The sequence below is a fragment of the Andrographis paniculata genome, unplaced genomic scaffold (assembly GCF_009805555.1).
Source record: "Andrographis paniculata isolate CXL003 unplaced genomic scaffold, ASM980555v1 Contig66END, whole genome shotgun sequence".
Classification (NCBI taxonomy): domain Eukaryota; kingdom Viridiplantae; phylum Streptophyta; class Magnoliopsida; order Lamiales; family Acanthaceae; genus Andrographis; species Andrographis paniculata.
Window position 1 is genome coordinate 4,022,610 of NW_026137602.1, and position 20,199 is coordinate 4,042,808.

General features: G+C 30.5%; 4 protein-coding genes across 8 annotated transcripts; 2 read left to right on the forward strand and 2 right to left on the reverse strand.

The window, feature by feature from the left end:
• The first annotated feature begins 626 nt into the window (after positions 1-626).
• LOC127262795 (uncharacterized) lies at positions 627-5,076 on the forward strand. 4 transcript variants are annotated; one of them, XM_051291622.1, is made up of 9 exons: positions 627-791; positions 874-993; positions 1,644-1,711; positions 1,821-2,015; positions 2,148-2,310; positions 2,833-2,979; positions 3,076-3,502; positions 3,583-3,612; positions 4,458-5,076. In XM_051291622.1, the coding sequence occupies exons 2-7, from the start codon at positions 919-921 to the stop codon at positions 3,100-3,102; spliced, it is 675 nt and encodes a 224-aa protein (XP_051147579.1). In that variant the 5' UTR covers positions 627-791; positions 874-918; the 3' UTR covers positions 3,103-3,502; positions 3,583-3,612; positions 4,458-5,076. The 4 variants fall into 4 exon arrangements, with proteins under 4 accessions (XP_051147579.1, XP_051147582.1, XP_051147581.1 ...); XM_051291625.1 differs by having other exon boundaries at positions 883-993; XM_051291624.1 differs by having other exon boundaries at positions 886-993.
• A 422-nt stretch (positions 5,077-5,498) lies between these two features.
• Positions 5,499-7,597, reverse strand: LOC127262856 (F-box/kelch-repeat protein At3g61590-like). The gene is made up of 2 exons (XM_051291693.1): positions 6,995-7,597; positions 5,499-6,159 (listed from the first exon to the last, which is right to left on the reverse strand). The coding sequence occupies exons 1-2, from the start codon at positions 7,499-7,501 to the stop codon at positions 5,563-5,565; spliced, it is 1,104 nt and encodes a 367-aa protein (XP_051147650.1). The 5' UTR covers positions 7,502-7,597; the 3' UTR covers positions 5,499-5,562.
• Positions 7,598-8,861: 1,264 nt separating this feature from the next.
• Positions 8,862-12,495, reverse strand: LOC127262857 (zinc finger CCCH domain-containing protein 39-like). Of its 2 annotated transcripts, none has more exons than XM_051291695.1 (3): positions 11,638-12,495; positions 10,547-10,709; positions 8,862-9,139 (listed from the first exon to the last, which is right to left on the reverse strand). In XM_051291695.1, the coding sequence occupies exons 1-3, from the start codon at positions 12,158-12,160 to the stop codon at positions 8,947-8,949; spliced, it is 879 nt and encodes a 292-aa protein (XP_051147652.1). In that variant the 5' UTR covers positions 12,161-12,495; the 3' UTR covers positions 8,862-8,946. The 2 variants fall into 2 exon arrangements, with proteins under 2 accessions (XP_051147652.1, XP_051147651.1); XM_051291694.1 differs by having other exon boundaries at positions 8,862-9,142.
• LOC127262858 (late embryogenesis abundant protein Dc3-like) lies at positions 12,495-13,256 on the forward strand. The gene is made up of 2 exons (XM_051291696.1): positions 12,495-12,610; positions 12,690-13,256. Exons 1-2 carry the CDS (start codon positions 12,557-12,559, stop codon positions 13,059-13,061), a joined length of 426 nt encoding a protein of 141 aa, XP_051147653.1. The 5' UTR covers positions 12,495-12,556; the 3' UTR covers positions 13,062-13,256.
• Positions 13,257-20,199: the final 6,943 nt, after the last annotated feature.

Genomic DNA, 20,199 nt, shown 5'->3' on the forward strand with positions numbered 1-20,199 from the left:
GTTCAAACTGTCGATTACGATTACAAACGGCCAATTACGCTTTGTCAAAATATCAAATCGAAATCGAACTTTTCGAATGACAATTTCGATTACGATTTGACGATTTCGATTACGATTTATAAATCGCCGCCGATTACGGTTTGAACCGCCAGTGTATATATATTCATTTTTAATATTTTTCTTTTATATTTTCTATTTTTCTAAAAATTTGAATTTTATTTAAAAATAATTAATTTCATTTAAATATATTTATTATTTATTTATTATATAAAAATCATATATATAAATAATTAATTAAATTTTTACAATATAAAAATAATTAAAATAATAAATATAGTAAATAATTAAATTATAAAAATATTGTAATAGATAATAAAATAATTTAAATTATATACAAATTATAAAATATAAATATTAATAGTATTATTAATAAAATCCGGCATGACAAGATGTCTCACCGCTTCATTTACAAGAGTTTTATAAATAAGTAAGTTTAGGTTACGGTTTTACGGCTAAGAGGAAAGAGAAATCGAAACCGAACAATGACAAAACCGGTTTACGATGGTCCGGTTTGAACCGGAATCGCCGGTTCGAAATCGATTGAGCAAGCCTTACTAGCTCCGTCTTTGTCCTCTCTTTATCTGAATTTCGGCGGCTCCGGATTTTCACTGCCCTTCAGATTCCCGCCAAATATTTTGTTCGATCAATTGAAGGAGTCCGATATTATTTTTGAAAATTTCATCGGTTTCAGTTTTGGGTTCGATCTGTTGACGGGGTTAATCATTCCACAGGTAATTTTCGGATGTAAAGCTGCTCGGTTCTGCTGTTAAAATATTTTGGTAGATGAGTTGTTTGATGAAATGCTTATGATAGATCTTGCAGCAGGAAGGAGAAAAGCTCGTTGAAATTTGGGGAAAAATGTACGCGAGGAAAGCCAGCGAATTGGTGAAGGAATTTGCGACCTGCGAGCCTGGGCAGCTTACCACTTTCAATGTAAGCACTTGGATGTGTCTTCTGATTTAATGGTAGTATAGAAGATTCATTCAATCATCTCGTCTCTGTTCATCTTATTATAAAATTGTTCCGCGAGCAGATCTCTAATTATTTAAAGAATTCCTAGATTTAATCGGCTTGTACGAGGCATAATTAATGGAGATTCTGTTTAGTTTCATTTTCAATTTCAAGTATTAGGATTGGGACTGAGGAATGTCTCATAAGTGATCACATTTTCATAAGATGGATTTGAGAATTGTGAGATCTACTTTAGAACATATGATTTGCATAATGTAGAATTAGTTTCGTAAGAGGTTATTCGACTACTTTGCAGTAAATATTCTTGATACCTGCTGTTAGAGAATCTTTTTTTTACCATGGGGAAACGCTGGAGATTGAATTTGGTTTCGCGACTCAATTTGGGTGAAGGAATATTGTTTCATTCCTTGTTGAGCTTTCTGATTGTTCTAAAAATGCTGCAATTCGGCTGTTAGTTATGCACATGAGAAATAGGGCCCTCTAAGTTATTGTGTCGAAAATCACCATCTTCCTAAATGAATTATTGTCTTGTTTGGTTCAGAATGCTACACAATATAGTTCTCTATTTCAATTATGATCCGTGATTCGTATGAGTTTTCGTGCATATACAGAATGATTTATTCGGTCAAGTTCTTGAAGAATGCGATGGGCATCTTCTTCACCTTCAACCTTTGATGAGGTAAATCGTCATATTTCACCGAATCCCCTGCTACTTATCCTTTTTACTTTTCCCTGCCTGAGAGTATTATTCTCGATACACTTGAATTTTCAAATTGGTAATGCAACAGGAAGATTCAAGAGCATGAGAACAATTTGAGAAATCAAAACAGTTCAGAAGATGAAAATGGGATTTCAGAAGACGAAAGGAGGCAATCTGAAGCTGAGAAAATGACCCTTAAAGCAGCTCTTAAATCCGATCAGTTTGGGGCATTGATCCATCACCTTTCACTTGTGCGCAATAAGCGTTGTCTCATGACTTATATGTGAGCAACAATGACTTATTGAAGCTGGTTGAATCCTCTCCCAAGGAATTTTAGTCCTTCATCTACCCCCTTGAGTCCTTGACAAATTTATAGATCATACTCTCACTATTCTATCTCTTGTCTGGTTTACAGATATAAACGAGCTGAAGTCATCAGAAGCTTGGGGTGGATGGTGGAGAGCGTGCTTCCTGAATCAATCGAAGAGAAGCTCAGTAGTGCTGAGAAAGAATATTTCAAAGATCATGTTGCAACTGTACAATCATATATGGCAGATCTTGATCTTCATTTGACTGTGGTAATAATCTTTTACTTCACAAATTATGATAAGAATTAATCATATTTCAATTGGGAGTTTTTAATCACTTTTCATTAGGCTTAGCACCTGAAATTTCAATAATGTAAATATATTACGAGAGTAAATTAGTTTTGTTTTGATATATTTTGAAAGTGTTCTCTAGTTTTGAAAAGTTTTTTGAATAGTACAAAGTTGAGTAAAATATAATTTTTTTATTAACGGTGCCAAGACAAGTTTGAAAACATATGTAAAAATAGAGTTGCCGGATTGCTACTGATAGATCGCATGGACTCTTTCTTTTACTAGAATGTTAAGCATGCTGACGATTTTTCTCGTGTTTTTGTAAGGATGGGTTGTGCATAGTTGCATCGAACTTCTGTATTTCTCTACATTTGATCCCTTTTATTCTTTTCTTCGTTCCATTTGCTATTTGTTTGTGCGACTCTCGATTCATATAATTTTGGACATGATCAATTCATATGATGTTGGACATGTACAGTATTTTTTTTATTTTTCCCCCAGGATATGGTCCCTCCAAAAGATCCATTTATCAAAGTGAGAGTAGTTGACGATATTGGCGAGGTTGCACTTAGTGATCAGGTAGCCAACCTTGCTCGACATGCTATCATGTTCCTTCGACGAACCGATGCAGAGCAGTACATCACTCAGGTTACACTCTTGCTTGCCTACCCACACCAATCATGTTTTAGAAAATTCAATCACTTCTACTAATGTGTTGTTTTTCTTATCCACGACGATGATCAGGGCCAGATGGAAGAACTCACAAGTTGACTCGAGGCTCAGAGCCAGGATTCTGACAAAGATTTCAATAACTCTCATACTCAGCTGCTAAATATGTTTCACACTACATGAAAACCATTCGTCATTTAGTCGATGGATTTACAGCAATTCAGTAGCTACTTTCTCAGTGATACACACATTGTAGGATGAATATTATATGACTGTAACTATCATGTCTGATCATCGATGATGCCAGATTATTATTTGCAAGGAAAACAGACCAAGTCAGACATAAATGATTTTATAGGTGTTCGATTATCTTCGATTGCTGATTATTGTTTATTTGATAGCTGTTTGAGTAAGCAACCCCAGCCCACAAAACAACAGCCAACTCACCCCTCTTTTTCTCCATTTTAAATTGCAGATCAAGTCTTCAGGCGACAACTGTAAGGTATTTTAATCTTTCCTTTTGTTTAAGTCAATAATTCATTGTTTTCTCTCCATAATCTCTGCTTATCTAAAATAAATCAGGTCTGCAGTTTTCCAGGTACTGTGTGTGAGGTATGTGTAATTTGTAATCTAATTTCAGCAAATTGGCTGTGTTTCTTTGTATTTTGGTTTTGTTATGAAGTTTTGAATCGATGGAAATTTTTAAGTGTAAATAGGTATTGGATGCAGTTATCTAATTTCAGCAGAATGACTGTGTTTATTTGTATTTTGGATTCATGTCAATGTTTCGATTTTTGAAAATTTTAAGGTGAAAATAGGTATTGGATGCAATTACTTTTCCTGGTATTGTGTGCGAGGTTTGTATAGTTTGTAATATAGTTATTTGTATCTTGGATTTATTTCAATATTTCGGATTTTTGGAAATTTTAAGGTTAATATATAATAGGTATTGGATGCAATTACTTTTCTAGTTATTGTGTAGTTTGTAATCTAATTATTTGTATTTCAGATTTATTTCAATATTCGGAAAATTTTAATGTGAAAATAGAATAGTTGGATGCAATTATTTTTCCAGGTAGTATGTGTGAGGTTTGTAATCTAATTATTTGTATTTTGGGTATATCTCAATGTTTCGTATTTTTTAAAATTTCAAGGTAAAAATAGGTATTAGATACAGTTAATTTTTCGGGTATTTATGTGATGGTTATTTGCATTTTAGTTTTGTTTCAATGTTTCGAAATTTCAAAATTTTCAAGGCGAAAAATGGTGTTGGATCTAATGTTTTAGATGAAAATTAGAAGTCAAATTCGATACATTTTAAATTGAAAACTATTTGCCCGCTACTCACTATAGATCAAATAGCGAAAACACCAAATAGCGAAAACACGAGAAATTAAGTCATAGCTATCATATTAGTTTGAGCCATTTTTATGTTTGTAACTCTCCTGAATTTGTAGGCCAAGTGCATATGGCTACAAGTGAAGTTAAACTCAACAACGGCTCGATCGGCGTCATCTTAAAATCCGACGAGGAAAGCACTTGCCATCTGACCCTAAACGAGATCACGAGCGCTTACATCATCATCAGGCCCGGTTACGGCAGCTCCATGTTCGATCACCATCTCGAAGTTCAGGAGATACTCAAAGACCAGAAACAAAGGGACCGGCGCACGAGCATTTTCGTTTGGACCATTCCTAATGTTGCGAAGGTCGACTCTTTTGCAATAGAGCTGGATTCGTTTGTTCGATCCTATGATCCCGATGTTGTCGTTGTGTTCCAGCCCGGGACTAGGTATGGACCGTTCGGGTACTTTTTTCGTTCCCTCGGGTTTATGGACAACTTAGAGATTAGCAGCAGCGACTACGGTCCGTGTAAAGGCGCGTGGGTTGCTTGGCGAAAGCGGAAGTCGGATTTCGAGATTGTATGCATTGACGCTGGGAATAAATGTCTTCACTTGGAAATGATCAAGACATAGTGTTTCTAAGGTGCTTCTTACAAATACAACTTTAATCCCTTACATGGTAATAATAAAGACATCATAGTCTCAGTAGCTATTATGTCCGTTTTACTGTAGATACGAGAATTTAGAAATGATATAATTAATAAATAATTAATAATGTATTAATAAAAGTAATTATCGATTAAAATGTATAATTTTTTTTCAAAAAGTGAAATGGATAAAAATAAAAGATGGACATAGTAAATGGACCGGAAAGTATATCAAAGTTGTTTGTATACTAAAAAGTGTCTATGTGATTTGAAAAGTTTGTACTATTCTTTCAACTAAAAATTGTGTGAAATTTTCTTGAGTTTTGAAAAATATTTTAAGGACTTCAGTGTAATATTTTTGAAAATACAAAAGAATCGTGCAATTTTTAAGGAATTTTGTGCAATATTTTTTAAAATATAAAAAAGTTTCGTACAATGACTACAACCTGCAGGTAGTATGTTGAATTTATTCCCGTTGATATTATAAACAGTCTCACATAACAATGTGCTGATAAATTTCAATAAACTAACAAAAAAAATAGATTTGTATTTTCTTAAGACATACAACAATTCTCACCGAAAACAAAATGCCGAACGGCCAAGATTCGGGTATAGCAACAACCCTTTAATCGGGACATTCTCGAACTCCTTTCTATTACACTCTTCGATCCATTCCCATTCGAACTCGCCGCAATCCTTAAACTTCATCAAAATCCCGATCCCAAAACCCCTATACAAACAGACCATCCCTTTCGTCGCCACACACTTGACGGCGCTCCAACTCTCGACATTCTTGAAAACCTTATTCGCCATTTCAAACGGGACTTTCCCCACAGCCCGCCATTCCTCACCGTCGCCGAGCTCCCATATCCGGCAAGAGAAGGTCGCGGTCCCCGAGGTCCACCCCACCACGCCCAACCCCCCGCCCGCCGTAGGCACCAATGCCGCATATTCGAGGAGGTCCGCCATTGGGACACTTAATTCCCGCCATTTTTTTGTGGCGGTTTCGAAGCCCATCACGCTGTATGCTCGCGCGGAAGTCATCCAATAAAGTGTGCCGTTAGAGTATACGCTCTCGTGCGGCGTCCACACCGTTAGCCTCACGGCTAGTTCGGCTGGCATGGTCGCGGCCGTGGCCCAAGTATGCGACGATGAGTCGTAGGATTCGATCTGTTCGAAAATTTTTGATTTTTTTGAAAAAAGAATGTGAGAATAATTTTGAGTCGAATGTATGTATTCAATAAAACTATACATATCCTTTATCCTTTCATACAAAAGATTATGAGTGTGTTCGCTTACTATTTTATTATAAGAAAAATGATTTTTTAAAAAAAGTATTAATAAAAGAAAAAGAAAGATAAAAATAATAAATATTTTCGTATAACAATAATAATATTTTCTTATAACAATTTAAAGACAACATATATTTTTTTATATTGTATAAAGTATTTGTATGTATAGTTAATTTTATTTTATATGTATAGTATAAATTTACAATATGTTGTTTAGTATAAATCATTTTTATAGTCTCCAATAAAAATATAAAATAATAGCACATGAAAAATCTCACAAATAATAAAAAAATGGAGTATAATAAATCATTAATTATATATTTTTACAATTTTAAAAATAAATAGTAAAATAGAATTGAAGTAAATCCAAAATTGTGTTTGATTGGATTCTTTTCAATTTTCTTTTCATTTTGTTTTTAAAACAACTAAATCAAATATTCTCTCAGTTATTTACAATATACATATTTATTTTTAACGCAATATTTAATAAATAATATTATTTTAATTATAATAAATAATTAAAAATAGTGTAATAATATTTTATTTTTATTTTTTATATAAAAATAATAATATGAATATTTATGAAAAAAAATAATAATAATTTCAAGCGGAATATTATTTATTTAGATATATCAATTAATTACTCAAATTAAAAATTTTAAATATCAAAATCGGAATCCCCAACAAACACGCAGTAAAAAACACCATATTACCGTTGGCTGGTACGCGGCTCCGCCGCCGCGGGCATCCGCCGACATGCCGCCGGCGACGTAAATCTTGAAGCGCGGCACGGCGGAGCTGCTATCGGAGAAGTCGACGACTCCGACGGCCGGATTAATTCTGGCGACGGTGAGTTCCGGCAGGGGTTTGAACTGTCCGGTGAAGGGATTGGTAACAACGAGTTTGAGCGAAGATCCGCCGGAAAATTTTCCGAGGACGAGGCCGCAATTAATGGCGGCGACGGCCTTAATCGGAGCTGTGTTAATCTGGGGCAAGACGTGCCACGTCAGCCGAATTGGGTTGTAGACAAAGGCGCGGTTGCCGGAGACGCCGCGGGTGGCCGGAACGGCGAGGAACCACGGCGGATGGCCGCCGCGCGCGGCGGCGCAATCGGCGGCGGCGCGCCACGTCCGGCAGGTGGAATTAGCGGCGGCTAAGGCGTCCGCCGGAAGGTGGGAGAAGACAGCGGCGAGGAGATCTAAGGGAAGGTTGCTCCACATCAATTAATTATAAATAATAATAAAAATAATAGTAAGAATTTTTATTTTTATTGATAGGAATCAAGAAATTGATTTTGTGTTTGAGAATTGAATTTAAGGAATGATTTTTCTGATTTGTTTTTTTTTTTTTTAATTTAAAATAATGATTTTTCTTGTTTTTTTGTTCATAAATTAATTGGAAATGAGTTGTGAATGTGATGATGATAGGACAGAGTGGATTTGGCATTGGATTGCGTGCCCTCATGGAATTATTAACTTAAATTAATCAACTCTTCAATTTAAAATAATAATAATAATCCTCCTTTGTGAAAAATTGTCATTTTTTCTTCTTTCATTTTAAAATAAATTTTTAATTTAATAATTGTACTGTATCAATCTAATTTATATTATATTATATTGTACAAATATCGTTAATTTCATACTTTCTCCATTCCAGTACAAGATTGCTATTTATTTTTTCACGTAGATCTTTTAATATTAGTATTATAACGGGTTGTAGTGAAAAAAAAAATGAAAATACCCCTATTAATATTGTGTAATATAAAAGTAATGACATTTGTGTAATACAGTGTGTGTAAGTTGGAAGAGTATTTATTATGTTAGATAGATAGTATAATTATTAAATTAGAAAATAGTAGTCTTGTTTTGGGACAGACGAAAATGTGCAAAAAATAAACTATAATCTTACTACAGGACGAAGGGAGTAATAATATTCACTCTGTTCATTCTACATTTTTCAATCGAACAATTTCTTTTAAATATTATTAAAAAATATAAATATACACACATTAATATAATACGATATATCATTCACTTATAAAAAAAATCAACCATTCAACACAAAATATTAATTTTTATATTACCAACATAATTTTTCATAGCACAAAAAATCTATTCAATTAAAAATGTTAGAATCAACATAATGATGTTACTTAAAATTTTATATAATATTTTGTTTTTTTATATATATAAATTTTAATTTTAGAATTTTTTTACCAATTTTTATTTTTTAACTCTATGTCATCGTTTCTGAAAAAAATATATTTTTCTACTCATAAAATAATTAAATCAAGCATTATTTAATATAATATTTTATAAAAAATTTACATCTTTATTAAGAATAAAAAAAGCAATGTTTGAAATGAAATCTGACCCACATGGGCAGTGCTGTTTTTGATTCTGTGAAAATTTATTTATATACTCCATATTTTAAAATTTCAGTATTATTATTACTATTATTATTATCAATAATAATTTTGTAAAATAATATTACAGCAAAGCTTTATTTTTTCTATTTTATAATAACATCTATTTTTTTTATCATTTATATATATATATATTTTTAAACTTAAGAAAGATAGAAACTTAAATTAAGATGATTATTTATTTTGGAAAGGAATCGAATGGAATGGCAACAAAAATGGTTCTGTTACCTTTTTATTTATTTAATTATTTATTTTGTGGAAAGCATTGGTTCTTTCGGTCGACTGTCTGGACCTTACGGATGGAGGATTTTGGACGTATATAATAGACGGCGGAGATTTACCGGGACTCTGAATCCAGGACCTTCCGAAGTAACCTAAAAAAGACGTTTCCGGTGCCCCTACTGCTTTGCGAAAGGGCGTTTTGCTGGTGCCCCTACTGTTCCGAAACATATTATATTTCAATTACAATTAGTGATAGTTAAAATAATGAGATTAGAAGGGGTGGGCAGATTTTGGCAAATAAGTTTAGCTTATTGAATAATTTTTAACTGTTTAATTAATCAAAAAGTTAATTTAAATGTTTATAAATTAACGGGCATTTTAAAAAATAACTTTTTGTGTAAAATTTTTTTTATTCCTTATATATCCTTAAAAATTAATTATGCATTTTACATAAATAAATATATTTTAATTATTTATTAATTATATTAAAATATTTTATTATTTTATAATTTTACTTTTATAAATTTAAAATAATTAGTTTTATATAAAAATTATTTTAATTGTAAAATATATAAATTTATTAAAATCAATATAAAATAAAAAATATAAATATTAATAATTTATTTTTATATTAAAATTACATTATATAAATTTCATACTAAAAATAAATTAAATTTATTGAAAATTATAAATATAATGAACTAATCGATAACTAACATAATAAATATATACACGAAAAATTTATTATTTTATATTTTACATCATTTTCAATAGAAAAAACTATTTATATATTTTAATAAAAATATATTATTTTATAAATCTAATTGTAATAAAAATAAATACTTTTATAACACTTTTACAATTTTCAATAATTAATAACAAAAAATTTTAAATATTCTAAACTCAAAAGAACATAATTGAATATATTATAAACAAAAAATAAAATAGAAATGTCTTCGATTGTCATTTTAAGTATAAACAGTTAGTTGTTTTACCAAACATTTTAATATAAACAGTTAATCGAATCAGCTAATTGAATCAGCTAACAAATAACTATCAGCTAATTGTCAAACACGACCGATATTAGAAAGCCTCATTGTAAATTTAAGCGACTTTAAAGAGAAGCTGAGCGAATCACTCAAACACGCTTCTTTCCCAAGTGTAGGACAAATAAACAAAGGTGACATTTTTTACTCTTCCTTGTAAACTTATAAGGACAGAGTAAATATTTATGAGAGGTAAAAAATAAATTGTAAGTATTAGTATTAAAAATTTGATAAAAAAAATAATGGATAAGTAAAAAAATAATTATAAAATAGTTACTACTTATTACAGTAGAGATAATAAAATTACGAGCAAATAAATTTATTTACTATAAATAAAATAAGTATAAGTTTAACGGAAAATAAAAAAAAATAATAATATAATTTTAGGAACAAAACTTTTAAACCATCAAAGATCCCCTTTTCAGTACTTTGATCCATTTTTTGAGCTAATTTTTTTTGCATGGTTTGGCAAGTAGTAAAATTTTAAGTTTTCGAACAAAAAAGAGAGAATGGAATAGTAGTTGCTGAGGATGTAATAACATGTACAGAAATGAGTTGAAGTTGCCACTCACCTTGGCGAATCGGAGGAGCGCCGAGGATCATTTGCATGTCGATTCCATACCCAATCGGCGTAGACTTCGGAGATCTTCTCCGTGTCCCAATTCAAAAAAATCTTTTTCGGTTTCAAACGGAGCAGCTTCTTCGATGCAGAGGAGCATCCCAAATCCTTATGTCCTGCATCAAACATAATCGCCATTAAATCCAATCCAATCGAATCGGGATGTATGATCATCGTGTAATTCAAAGATCAAAAGCGATGATTAAATTCCACGCACTTGATTAACTTGAAGTTTTAGAGTTCTATAAATCATTACCAACATGAAATTTAAAGAACTCCCAGCAATATCAAACTAGTCTAAAAAGAAAGGCTATTAGTAAATAGGTATAATCCGTTCAATTCCAACAAATAATTAAGAGTTTGTCATAGAAACAGAGCAATTTGCACAGCACCAGATAAGGGGCAATTTTATGCATAAACAAGAATGTTACTCTAGAACAAGTACGCATCAATGGTTAAGATCACTAAATCGTCAGGGAATTTAACCAGTCAAAAAGATTAAAATGAAAATAATTTCAGAGCTGCAGCAACATAATCTCTCTATTTCTTGACCGAACATGCTCGGCAGCACGAATTAAATCTGCATTACCTGTAGACCAATTCTATGTGTACAAAAATAAGGAATAGCAATAAGCAGAATTTGACACTAATCATTTATGCATCAAACAAGAATCTTACTCCAGAACAAGAACGCATCAATGACTTTAGATCACTAAATCGTCACGAGATTAATCAGCCAAAAAGATTGAAATTAACATAATTTCAGAAGTGCAGCTACATATAATCTTCCTAGTTCATAACTGAAATTGCTCGGCAATACGAATTTAATCAGCATTACCTGTAAACTAATGCTATGTGTACAAAAATAAGGAAAAGCAATAAGCAGCATTCGACATTAATCATTCATTGAATCTAAGGAACATCACATTCAACTATAACAACAATTTGCCTAGTAATCATTAGGAAAAACAAACAATTAGGAATTGAAATCACGAACAGATAGATGATCAATAAAGCTGCAAAAATGAAGGCAATATACACAACCTGCTTTCCCATGGAGAAAAATGCATTTCCCGCCATAAACACAGCTACCAAACCTCTCCCACTTGCTGCAGACCTTCGTCTTCCCCGAAACTGTCTTATCAGCATTTCCACCGCCGCTCAAGCTACCTGAGCATTCAACCTGATCCTTCTCATTCCTATGATTTCCCCCAGTAATTCTACGATCACATTTATGAAGAAATTGGCAGGTTTGACCGTAGGGGCAATCTAATCCACTCGAAAACCAGTAGCACTCTTTCATTTTCACATCAACAGGATTCAACTCTGGCTTCCGAATTTCAGCCGTGCTGTGTGCAAAACGACAACTCTCACCATGGAAACACTTCCCTCTTAGGAACCGCAGACACAATTCCGACTTATAAGGAATCGAAGGTTTCGAATGGTGATGATGAAGCATTCTCGGATTCACGGAATCAAAATCAGAGTGACCAAAACAAAACTGTCGCTTACCGAATCTCGAGTTCGAATGATTCCGAAAAAACTGAGAATCCTCTCTACCGTCCATACGCCGATTACACGAAGATTATACGCCGATTGAGCGAAGATTCCCCATAAAAATCAGAACTGATATGTATTCTACGAACGATAAAACCCTAATAATCCTAATAATTGTGTGCAAATATTCGAACTAAAAATTGAAGACGAAGAGACCGTATCAATGTGAAATGACGAAATTACCCCTCCATGGCCAAACTTAAGAAAAAGCCAAAATCACGTTTTCTCCCATACCACGTGACACGTGTACCCTACACGCGTCGGGCAGCTGGACACGTGGCAGATCCTCAAATCTCCACCGTCGATTATAAAAACCCGCAGTACCCTTTCCCATCTTCATCCTCAAAATCCTTTCAGCAAATATTCAGAGCACTTTTCGGATCAAATTCTCCGATCAATCTCAACAATGGCGTCGCACGATCAGAGCTTCAAAGCCGGCGAAGCCAAAGGACAAGCTCAGGTAACTTAAAAAAAAAATTCAAATCTCCATCAAAATTTGGCAGCACAGCGTTAAATTTTTACAATATCTCTATCTGTAGGAGAAGGCAGGGCAGGCGGCAGCGACGGTGAAGGACAATGCGTCGGAAACCGCCGGCGCGACGAAAGGTCGGACTCAGGAAGCGAAGGAGCAAACCGGAAGCGGAATGGGCGCCGCCAAGGACAAGGCGGCCGAGACGGCGGAAGCCGCCAAGGAGAAGACGGCGGGGATGGCTCAGGCGACGAAGGAGAAGGCGGCGCAGATGGCGGAATCCGGCAAGGAGACGGCGGAGGCCGGGAAGGAGAAAACCGGCGGGTTAATGCAGCGGACCGGCGAGCAGGTGAAGGAAATGGCGCAGGGCGCGGCGGACGCCGTCAAGAGCTCGCTGGGGATGGCCGGCGAGGAGGAGGAGGAGCGCCGCCGCCGGAAATAATCTTAAGGCCGTGTTTGGATGTTGTGTAATTTTAATTTTTTTGAATTTCTGGTTTTATATATATAGAGATAGGAAGAGAAGTCTCTTTTTCTCCTGGTGATTAGGGTTTTGTTCTCTAAATGTAGGGAGAGGGAGATTTGAATAATGCTGTTGTTTTTATTTTAAATTTAATAAAATTTAGTTACAAATGGTATATATCAAGTTGTTTATTGGGCCGGTTCGACCGGGTCCGAGCCCGGTCCAGAATTGGACATTTAAAAAATTAATAAATGGATCTTGGTTTTGATTATGGTCCATTGAGCGGGCTTCACCTGAGTTTTAATATTTTAGTGGGCTCCAACTGAATTTTAAAAATTATTCGTCTCATGTGTGAATTTCTTTTTGTACGCCGGAAATGCATTTTTTTTTTATAAATAAAATATATTTTTATTAAAATTTGTACTTTACAAATATAAATTAATTCAATATTTTGAATAAACATTAATTTCTATTTTAATATAATAAATAAAAAATAATATTTTTAAAAAAAATGGTGATTAGTACAAAGAAATCAAATTAACCAAAACATCACAAATCAAATATATCTTTTTTTTTTTTTCCGCAAATTATCAAATCAATACATATTAATTTAAAATTTTATTTAAATAGTATTTTAATTTAATATTTTGTGAAAACAAATAATTATTATATTTTTTTAATAGAAAAAGTATAATAATATTAATTTTGATTTCAATGCTTAATAAATAAATAACCTAAATAATTAAGAATATAACAAATAACCTATATTACAGTAATAATAATAAATTGATTATATTAATTTCAACTGTCACCAAACACCATACTAAAACCACCTACTTAATGCACCAAATATTTTAATTTTTTAAGCCATTTTTTATAGTATAAATAGTGACTCATTTCCACAATGTTCATACAATAAAAAGAAGAAATATATATATATATATATGTAAATAATACTTATACAAAATCGAAAGTTATGAATATGGCCAAAAATATTCGAGCAACGGTTAGTGTTTTAGCTATAGTCCTTTTGTTTTCGAGCGGAGTTTTGTCGTTATCAAATTTCGAAAAATGTTTTCTAAACTGTTCTTTTCCTACTTGTGTGTTCACACCACTTCCGCCTATGTGTTTTGCGATGTGCGCCGCTCGATGCAAATTCGTTCCTCCGAATCCGGTTAACGAATCTTGCGAGGCTTGTATAGAAAGACAATGCAACAATGTTTTTTCTCAGCGTAAGAAATTTTAAATAATTTCTAATTCGAATTTTATATTTTTTTGTAAGTACGATGATTAATATTATTTTTTATAAAAAATTTGTGTCAGATCTTACTGAAAAAGATGTCGACAAAGTTTCTGCATGCGTCGGGCAATGTGATCGCACTCACGAGTGTCCTTCCTCGATGGGTTAGAGGAAATTGATGTGAGATTGAAGAGAGAAGATATCGACATCTCGGGAAAAATTATGATTCCAGAGAATAGTATGAAATAATAAATTTTTCATGAAACGTTTTTGGTAAAAATTACTATGAAATAAATGAATAATAATATGAACGTTTCATGGACTAGTTATGTAATTGTGTTTTAGATATTTAAATCTTAATTTTATTTTATATTGAAATAGTGTTTTGGATTGAGCATGAATAAATAAATAAATACTTCATAATAAATTACTAAGGTGAATGAAGGATATGATAATGAGAGAAGTATTTTGAATTGGATAGTAAGATATTTAAATTATAATTTTTTCTAAAATATACTGGATTTTGTTATTCTGATTTTTTTATATTTTTGATTAGGGCATGCGTTTGTAAACAGTCTCCAATTTCTTGTCAACAAAGGTGTCTTAGATTTCGTCTTTTGATTGTATGCATTTAATTTTGAAAAACAATATGATCAAAATTTATTTGTTGCTGATAAATCATTATATATATATAGGGAGAGAGATCGAAGATTGAGCTGGGCCCAATCGTAGAAAAGTTCCAATTATTTTAAATTTTATTTTATTAATCAATTTTGACTGTTTCAAATTTTAATCGGAAAAATAAAAAGCATTACAACAAATATTAAAACGTGTGGAGGTGGTTATGGTTTTAGTGGCCACTTGAACGTGAATCAAAAATATGCTCTCGACTCTATGTTTTCCTTTTCCTTTTAATTTTTTCTCAAAAAACTTCTATAGTTTCTTGGTTCGGTTTGTGGTGGGACTGTAACTCCCTAATCGATTCGTTTTATCCTGAGAAGCAATCGGTGGCGGGCCAAATTTGCTTCAAAGAGATCGCGTGCAACGCAAAACTCGAATATGTTCTTAATCAGGTCTGTTATTTAATTTCGAATTGAAGCATCTTGAATTTTCAATATTACATATATCTTAACAAGGATCATTGAATTCGTATAAATATTTTATGATTTTTGTTGATGATTTTTCTTCGTTCACCTGAACTTATATATCTGTTTACTTTTATATTTTTTTGAATTCTTGGTAAATATAATTATTTTATAGTACATCAAATATTCAAATTAAGTTTTATTATTTTCATTCTTAAAAAATAAAAAATAACAAAATATAACTCTAAATAGAGCTTAACTTATTGTTGATATTTTGAATTATTTTTTTATTAACATTTTAAATAGAAAAAAAAAATTTAATGGTATAGTTAATTAAATACAAAATAAGTATTCGATAATCGATATTTATATTACACAAATTATATTTATAGAAACAGAGAAAATAATAACCATAGCCTCAAAATTGTAAATTAAATATGTTTTTGATTTATATTTTGTCGATATAAATTTTTGATTTTTGTTCATTCAAACATTTTTTTTAAACTAACATAATTCTCAATATATATTACATATCTCATAAGAAGAGTACTATTTTTTTTTATTATTATTTTTTGCATATTTAACATTAAAATAATTTTATATTTGTATAATTTATTTCATAAATATAAAGATTAATGAAGATATTTTTATTTTTTATAATAATTTGCATTATGTATTAATATAAAATTTAATATTCAAATATCTACACATATAAAGTCGATGGTAATCTTCTTTTGAAACGAAAGTAATAATATATTATATTCTTTCCCATAAAATTATTATTCAATACAAAATATTATTTTTAATATTAATGATACAATTCACATATCTCATAGTATAAAATAAATACTTCAAACTAAAATATTAAATAAACACATAATTTTTAAGTGAAATAATAACTTAATGTGATTTAAGTGTGATAAATAAATACTCAATTTATCCACTAATAAAAAATATATATTTATTTTGGATTGTAAGTAACTCTAAACCCTATTTTTTTTTCCTATAAATATTCATATTTTATCATCATATTATTACATGTTTGTTTTTTCACTATTTCAAATCAAAATCAATAAATTTACACCAAAGATTAAAGATAAAATCACTTTTACACTGTTTTAACTACTTATTATAATTAAAATAATTATTTTTTTAAACTTTATACCAAAAATAAATATATATTTTTAAAATAAATGTAATGACTATTTTTTATTAAAAAAAAAATCAGAGTTTGTAATAAAAAGAATATAGGAAAAAAAAAAGTAGAGATGAATTATAACATAATATATTTTGGGTAGGGGCCTCGAGTGGAAATAGGTCAGACCAGGCCAAACTTGAGCTAAATAAGTTTGATATGTTTTTAAAATATCTGGCCTGTAAACCTGAAATTTTCTTTTAAAAGTCTGGGCATGGCTTTTTTAAAAGTTTGATCTGACCTACAAATCTATTTAAAAAACTACATAATATTTTTATTTATTTATTTATTTTCAAATTTAGTTAGAAATAAAAAAATAAATTAATTAATCATATTGAATGTTATAGGTGACAATGATCCTCGACCGGACCGGTCGGACCGGTTTCGGCATAACGACCGCCGGCTTAACTTCATCATCGTCCAACGGCTCAGCCGGACGATTCAAATCTATTCCACCGGACACGCTCACCTTCCGAGTAGTCGGCCTGCCCCTACGCCGACCACCGCCGGCTTCCGGCGCGACGGCGTGAAGTCGGCGGCGCTTCCTCGGCCTGGTACGGCGGGTTTGGTGGTAAGTCCGATGATTTCTAAATTGCGGCGACTCGGACTCGCCATTGATTTGGGCAGAACTGTCAGTTCCGGAAGTTTCTGGCCGCGGCGCAATCGGCCGGTACCGGGAAATAATTTCGGTAGTTGCGACGGAAGAGACGGTAGGGAACATTTCCGATGAGAACTTTTTTTTTTTTGGTATGGGAGAGGAGATTTGAGAAACGAGAGATTGTAGGTAGGGCTTATAACGAAGAATCGCACCCAATCAGAAAATGCAAGCAAGAAGCCAGGTGGACACGTGGCACCTTATGGTGCATTGAACGTGGTCGGCATGCACCCTTACAGTATATATATTTTTCTTTAATTGAGTTTAATGTAAATAAATAAATAATTGGAATGAAATAAATCACGTTAATAATGATCTATCAATGACGTGGAAAGCGATGACGTATACTGACAAATAAATCATCTATTTTTTTTAAAAAAAATAAAAATAAAAATAAAAATAATGAATAAGATATTATCAAATTCAGTTAAAAAATAAAACGAATTTGACGGAGAGTTGTGCCTACTGAAAGAATGTGATTTGTAAGCATTTATCTACACATGTTAAAAAAAAAAGTACTCCCTCTCTTGTTCAAATCTATGTTCAATTTCCTTTTTCGGTTATAATCGAAAAATATTTTTATTTTTTAAAATAAAAAATTATTTCACTTTTATACTTTTTTTACTATAAAAAAAAAATTAATAATTGTTATTTACTTTTATTAAAATTTGTGCCCGGTAAAATGAATACATATTTGCATGATGGGGGGAGTATTTTATAAATTGACTTTCAGTTGCTACGATGGATGTATTTATTCTATTTAGGCATATTCTGTTAATAATTTCTATAAATATATGTGACTATTTCTGACTAAATTTGTGCTAAAAATGACTAGGTAATCATGCTTTTAACTTCTTTTTTTGAGCATTTTTTTAGCATCTCTATAGTAATTTTATAAATATTAGAAATATATTAAATCATATATTCGTTTCAAAATTTTTGTTTCCATTTGGACCTTGATTTTGGACCATAATACAATTAATTTAATTGGGCCTCGACATTTTTAAGCCCAAAACGCTTATTTTAAAGTTTTTATAAGAATATAATAATTAAAAAAATAATTATGTTACAATTTTATTATTATTTTTTTTTTTTAAAAAAAAATATCTGTAGTTCAAATGTATTAATATGTTCTCCATCACGTTCGAAAATTATTTTTAAATTAAAAAATTTTATTTAAAATCTTTTCAAATTAAAATGTATATATGGATCTATTTGTCCTTTTTATAATATTGAATAAATCTAATTTCGATTATATAAAAATACTTTTTATTATTTTAATATTTAATAATCATGTTTTTTACTCATAATATCACACACATACAAGACTGGCCAAAATAGTTTGTAATTAAAAGATCAAATTTGTTAAAAATATATGTTTATTTGACTGGAGGCGTTGTCTTAAAAAGAGATAGTGTTTGGAAAAGAGTTTTTTCAAAGGTTTTTAACTTATTGAACAACTTTTAGCGGTTTGACCAGTCAAAAAATTAATTTGATGTTTGGTAAATTAGCTTTTTGAAAGAGCTTTTTTTATCCAAAAAGCTAATCTGTGAAAAGCTCATCTACCCAGCGTTTGGAAATAGTTTTTTTCATTTTAATTTTGGTTATTCTTTATTTACCATTAAAACTTAATTATTTATTTATACATATGAATATATTTTTATAGCAGTATTTATTAATTATTTTTAATATATTTAATTTATTAAATTATATTTTTATTTTTGTAAATTTAAAATAATTACTATTATTAATTATTACATATAAATTATTTTATTTGTAAAATATATACAATTTCACAACTAAATCAAATAGAAAAAATAAAAGTTATTAATTTGTTTATATATATTAAAACAATAATTAACATAATAAAAATATATGTACAAAAAAATTTATTATTTTATATTTTACATAGTTTCAATAAAAAATTATTATTTTTTAGTAAAAATAATTTTCTCAGATCTAAATAATAAAAATAAAAATAAATATTTTATAATTTTCAATAATTAATAACAAAATTCTCATAAATTTCAAACTAAAATGAACAAAATTCAATATTTTAAAAAATAATATATCAATGTCCTTAATAGTCATTTTATGTATAAACAACTAATGTCAAACAGTTGTTTTACCAAACACTTTAATACAAACCATTAATTGAATCAGCTAGTCAAACCAGCTAATTGAATCAACTAACAGCTAAAAGCTATCAGCTAATGGCTAAACGCACCCTGAATAAAAATAATTTTTTTTTCTTTTATAAAAAAGAAAAAAAATTAATATTTTTTAATTAAATAAAAAACTGAGAATAATTTTTTATAACAACTAAACAAACATAAATTTCGATAATAAAAGAGAATATAAACTATTACCTTTGCTATAGGGCTTCCTAAAACTTAAATTGAAACAACAATAATTGAAGGTTGCGTTCTTTTATGATTTTACTTACTATTCAGATTTTTTTATAAAAAATTATTACATCAAATAATTATTTTATTATATTATACTATAAATTTTACATTCAAAATATCACATCAATATATATTTATATTCCATCAAACAATTATTCAAATTCAATTTGTTAATATTTAAAAATATCAACAAAAATCCCAAACCCACAAGCAAAGACAACCTCTGTGTTTTTCAATTTGCTTCAATTCATTACAAGTATTTTTATGTTATCCGCCTTTAGAGTACCTTTTGCGTCATCGTATTTAATATTAAAAATATTTTTATATTTTTATAATTTTTTGTACAAATATTATTATTGTTGATGCAATTTTTTCAACAATAAAAAAGTAAAATCCAAAAATAAGAAATTATCTTCGAATCGGATATAATTAATGTCTGAGATTATGAATCTCTAAACACTGTACGGTACATAAGTAAACTGGAAAATAAATGCTACAGACTGAAATTTAAAGGATGATCCCCGAATCACTTTGCTG

Bases quoted from the DNA above. Each gene is read 5' to 3' on its own strand.
- LOC127262795 (XM_051291622.1), top strand. From the start codon at position 919: ATGTACGCGAGGAAAGCCAGCGAATTGGTGAAGGAATTTGCGACCTGC. The intron at 994-1,643 runs GTAAGCACTTGG...GTGCATATACAG, and splicing joins GGCAGCTTACCACTTTCAAT to AATGATTTATTCGGTCAAGT. The intron at 1,712-1,820 runs GTAAATCGTCAT...GTAATGCAACAG, and splicing joins CACCTTCAACCTTTGATGAG to GAAGATTCAAGAGCATGAGA.
- LOC127262856 (XM_051291693.1), bottom strand. From the start codon at position 7,501: ATGTGGAGCAACCTTCCCTTAGATCTCCTCGCCGCTGTCTTCTCCCAC. The intron at 6,160-6,994 runs GTAATATGGTGT...ATTTTCGAACAG, and splicing joins GAGCCGCGTACCAGCCAACG to ATCGAATCCTACGACTCATC.
- LOC127262857 (XM_051291694.1), bottom strand. From the start codon at position 12,160: ATGGACGGTAGAGAGGATTCTCAGTTTTTTCGGAATCATTCGAACTCG. The intron at 10,710-11,637 runs GTTGTGTATATT...TGTTTGATGCAG, and splicing joins TTTTCTCCATGGGAAAGCAG to GACATAAGGATTTGGGATGC. The intron at 9,143-10,546 runs GTGAGTGGCAAC...GTTTCGGAACAG, and splicing joins CGCTCCTCCGATTCGCCAAG to TAGGGGCACCAGCAAAACGC.
- LOC127262858 (XM_051291696.1), top strand. From the start codon at position 12,557: ATGGCGTCGCACGATCAGAGCTTCAAAGCCGGCGAAGCCAAAGGACAA. The intron at 12,611-12,689 runs GTAACTTAAAAA...CTCTATCTGTAG, and splicing joins AAGCCAAAGGACAAGCTCAG to GAGAAGGCAGGGCAGGCGGC.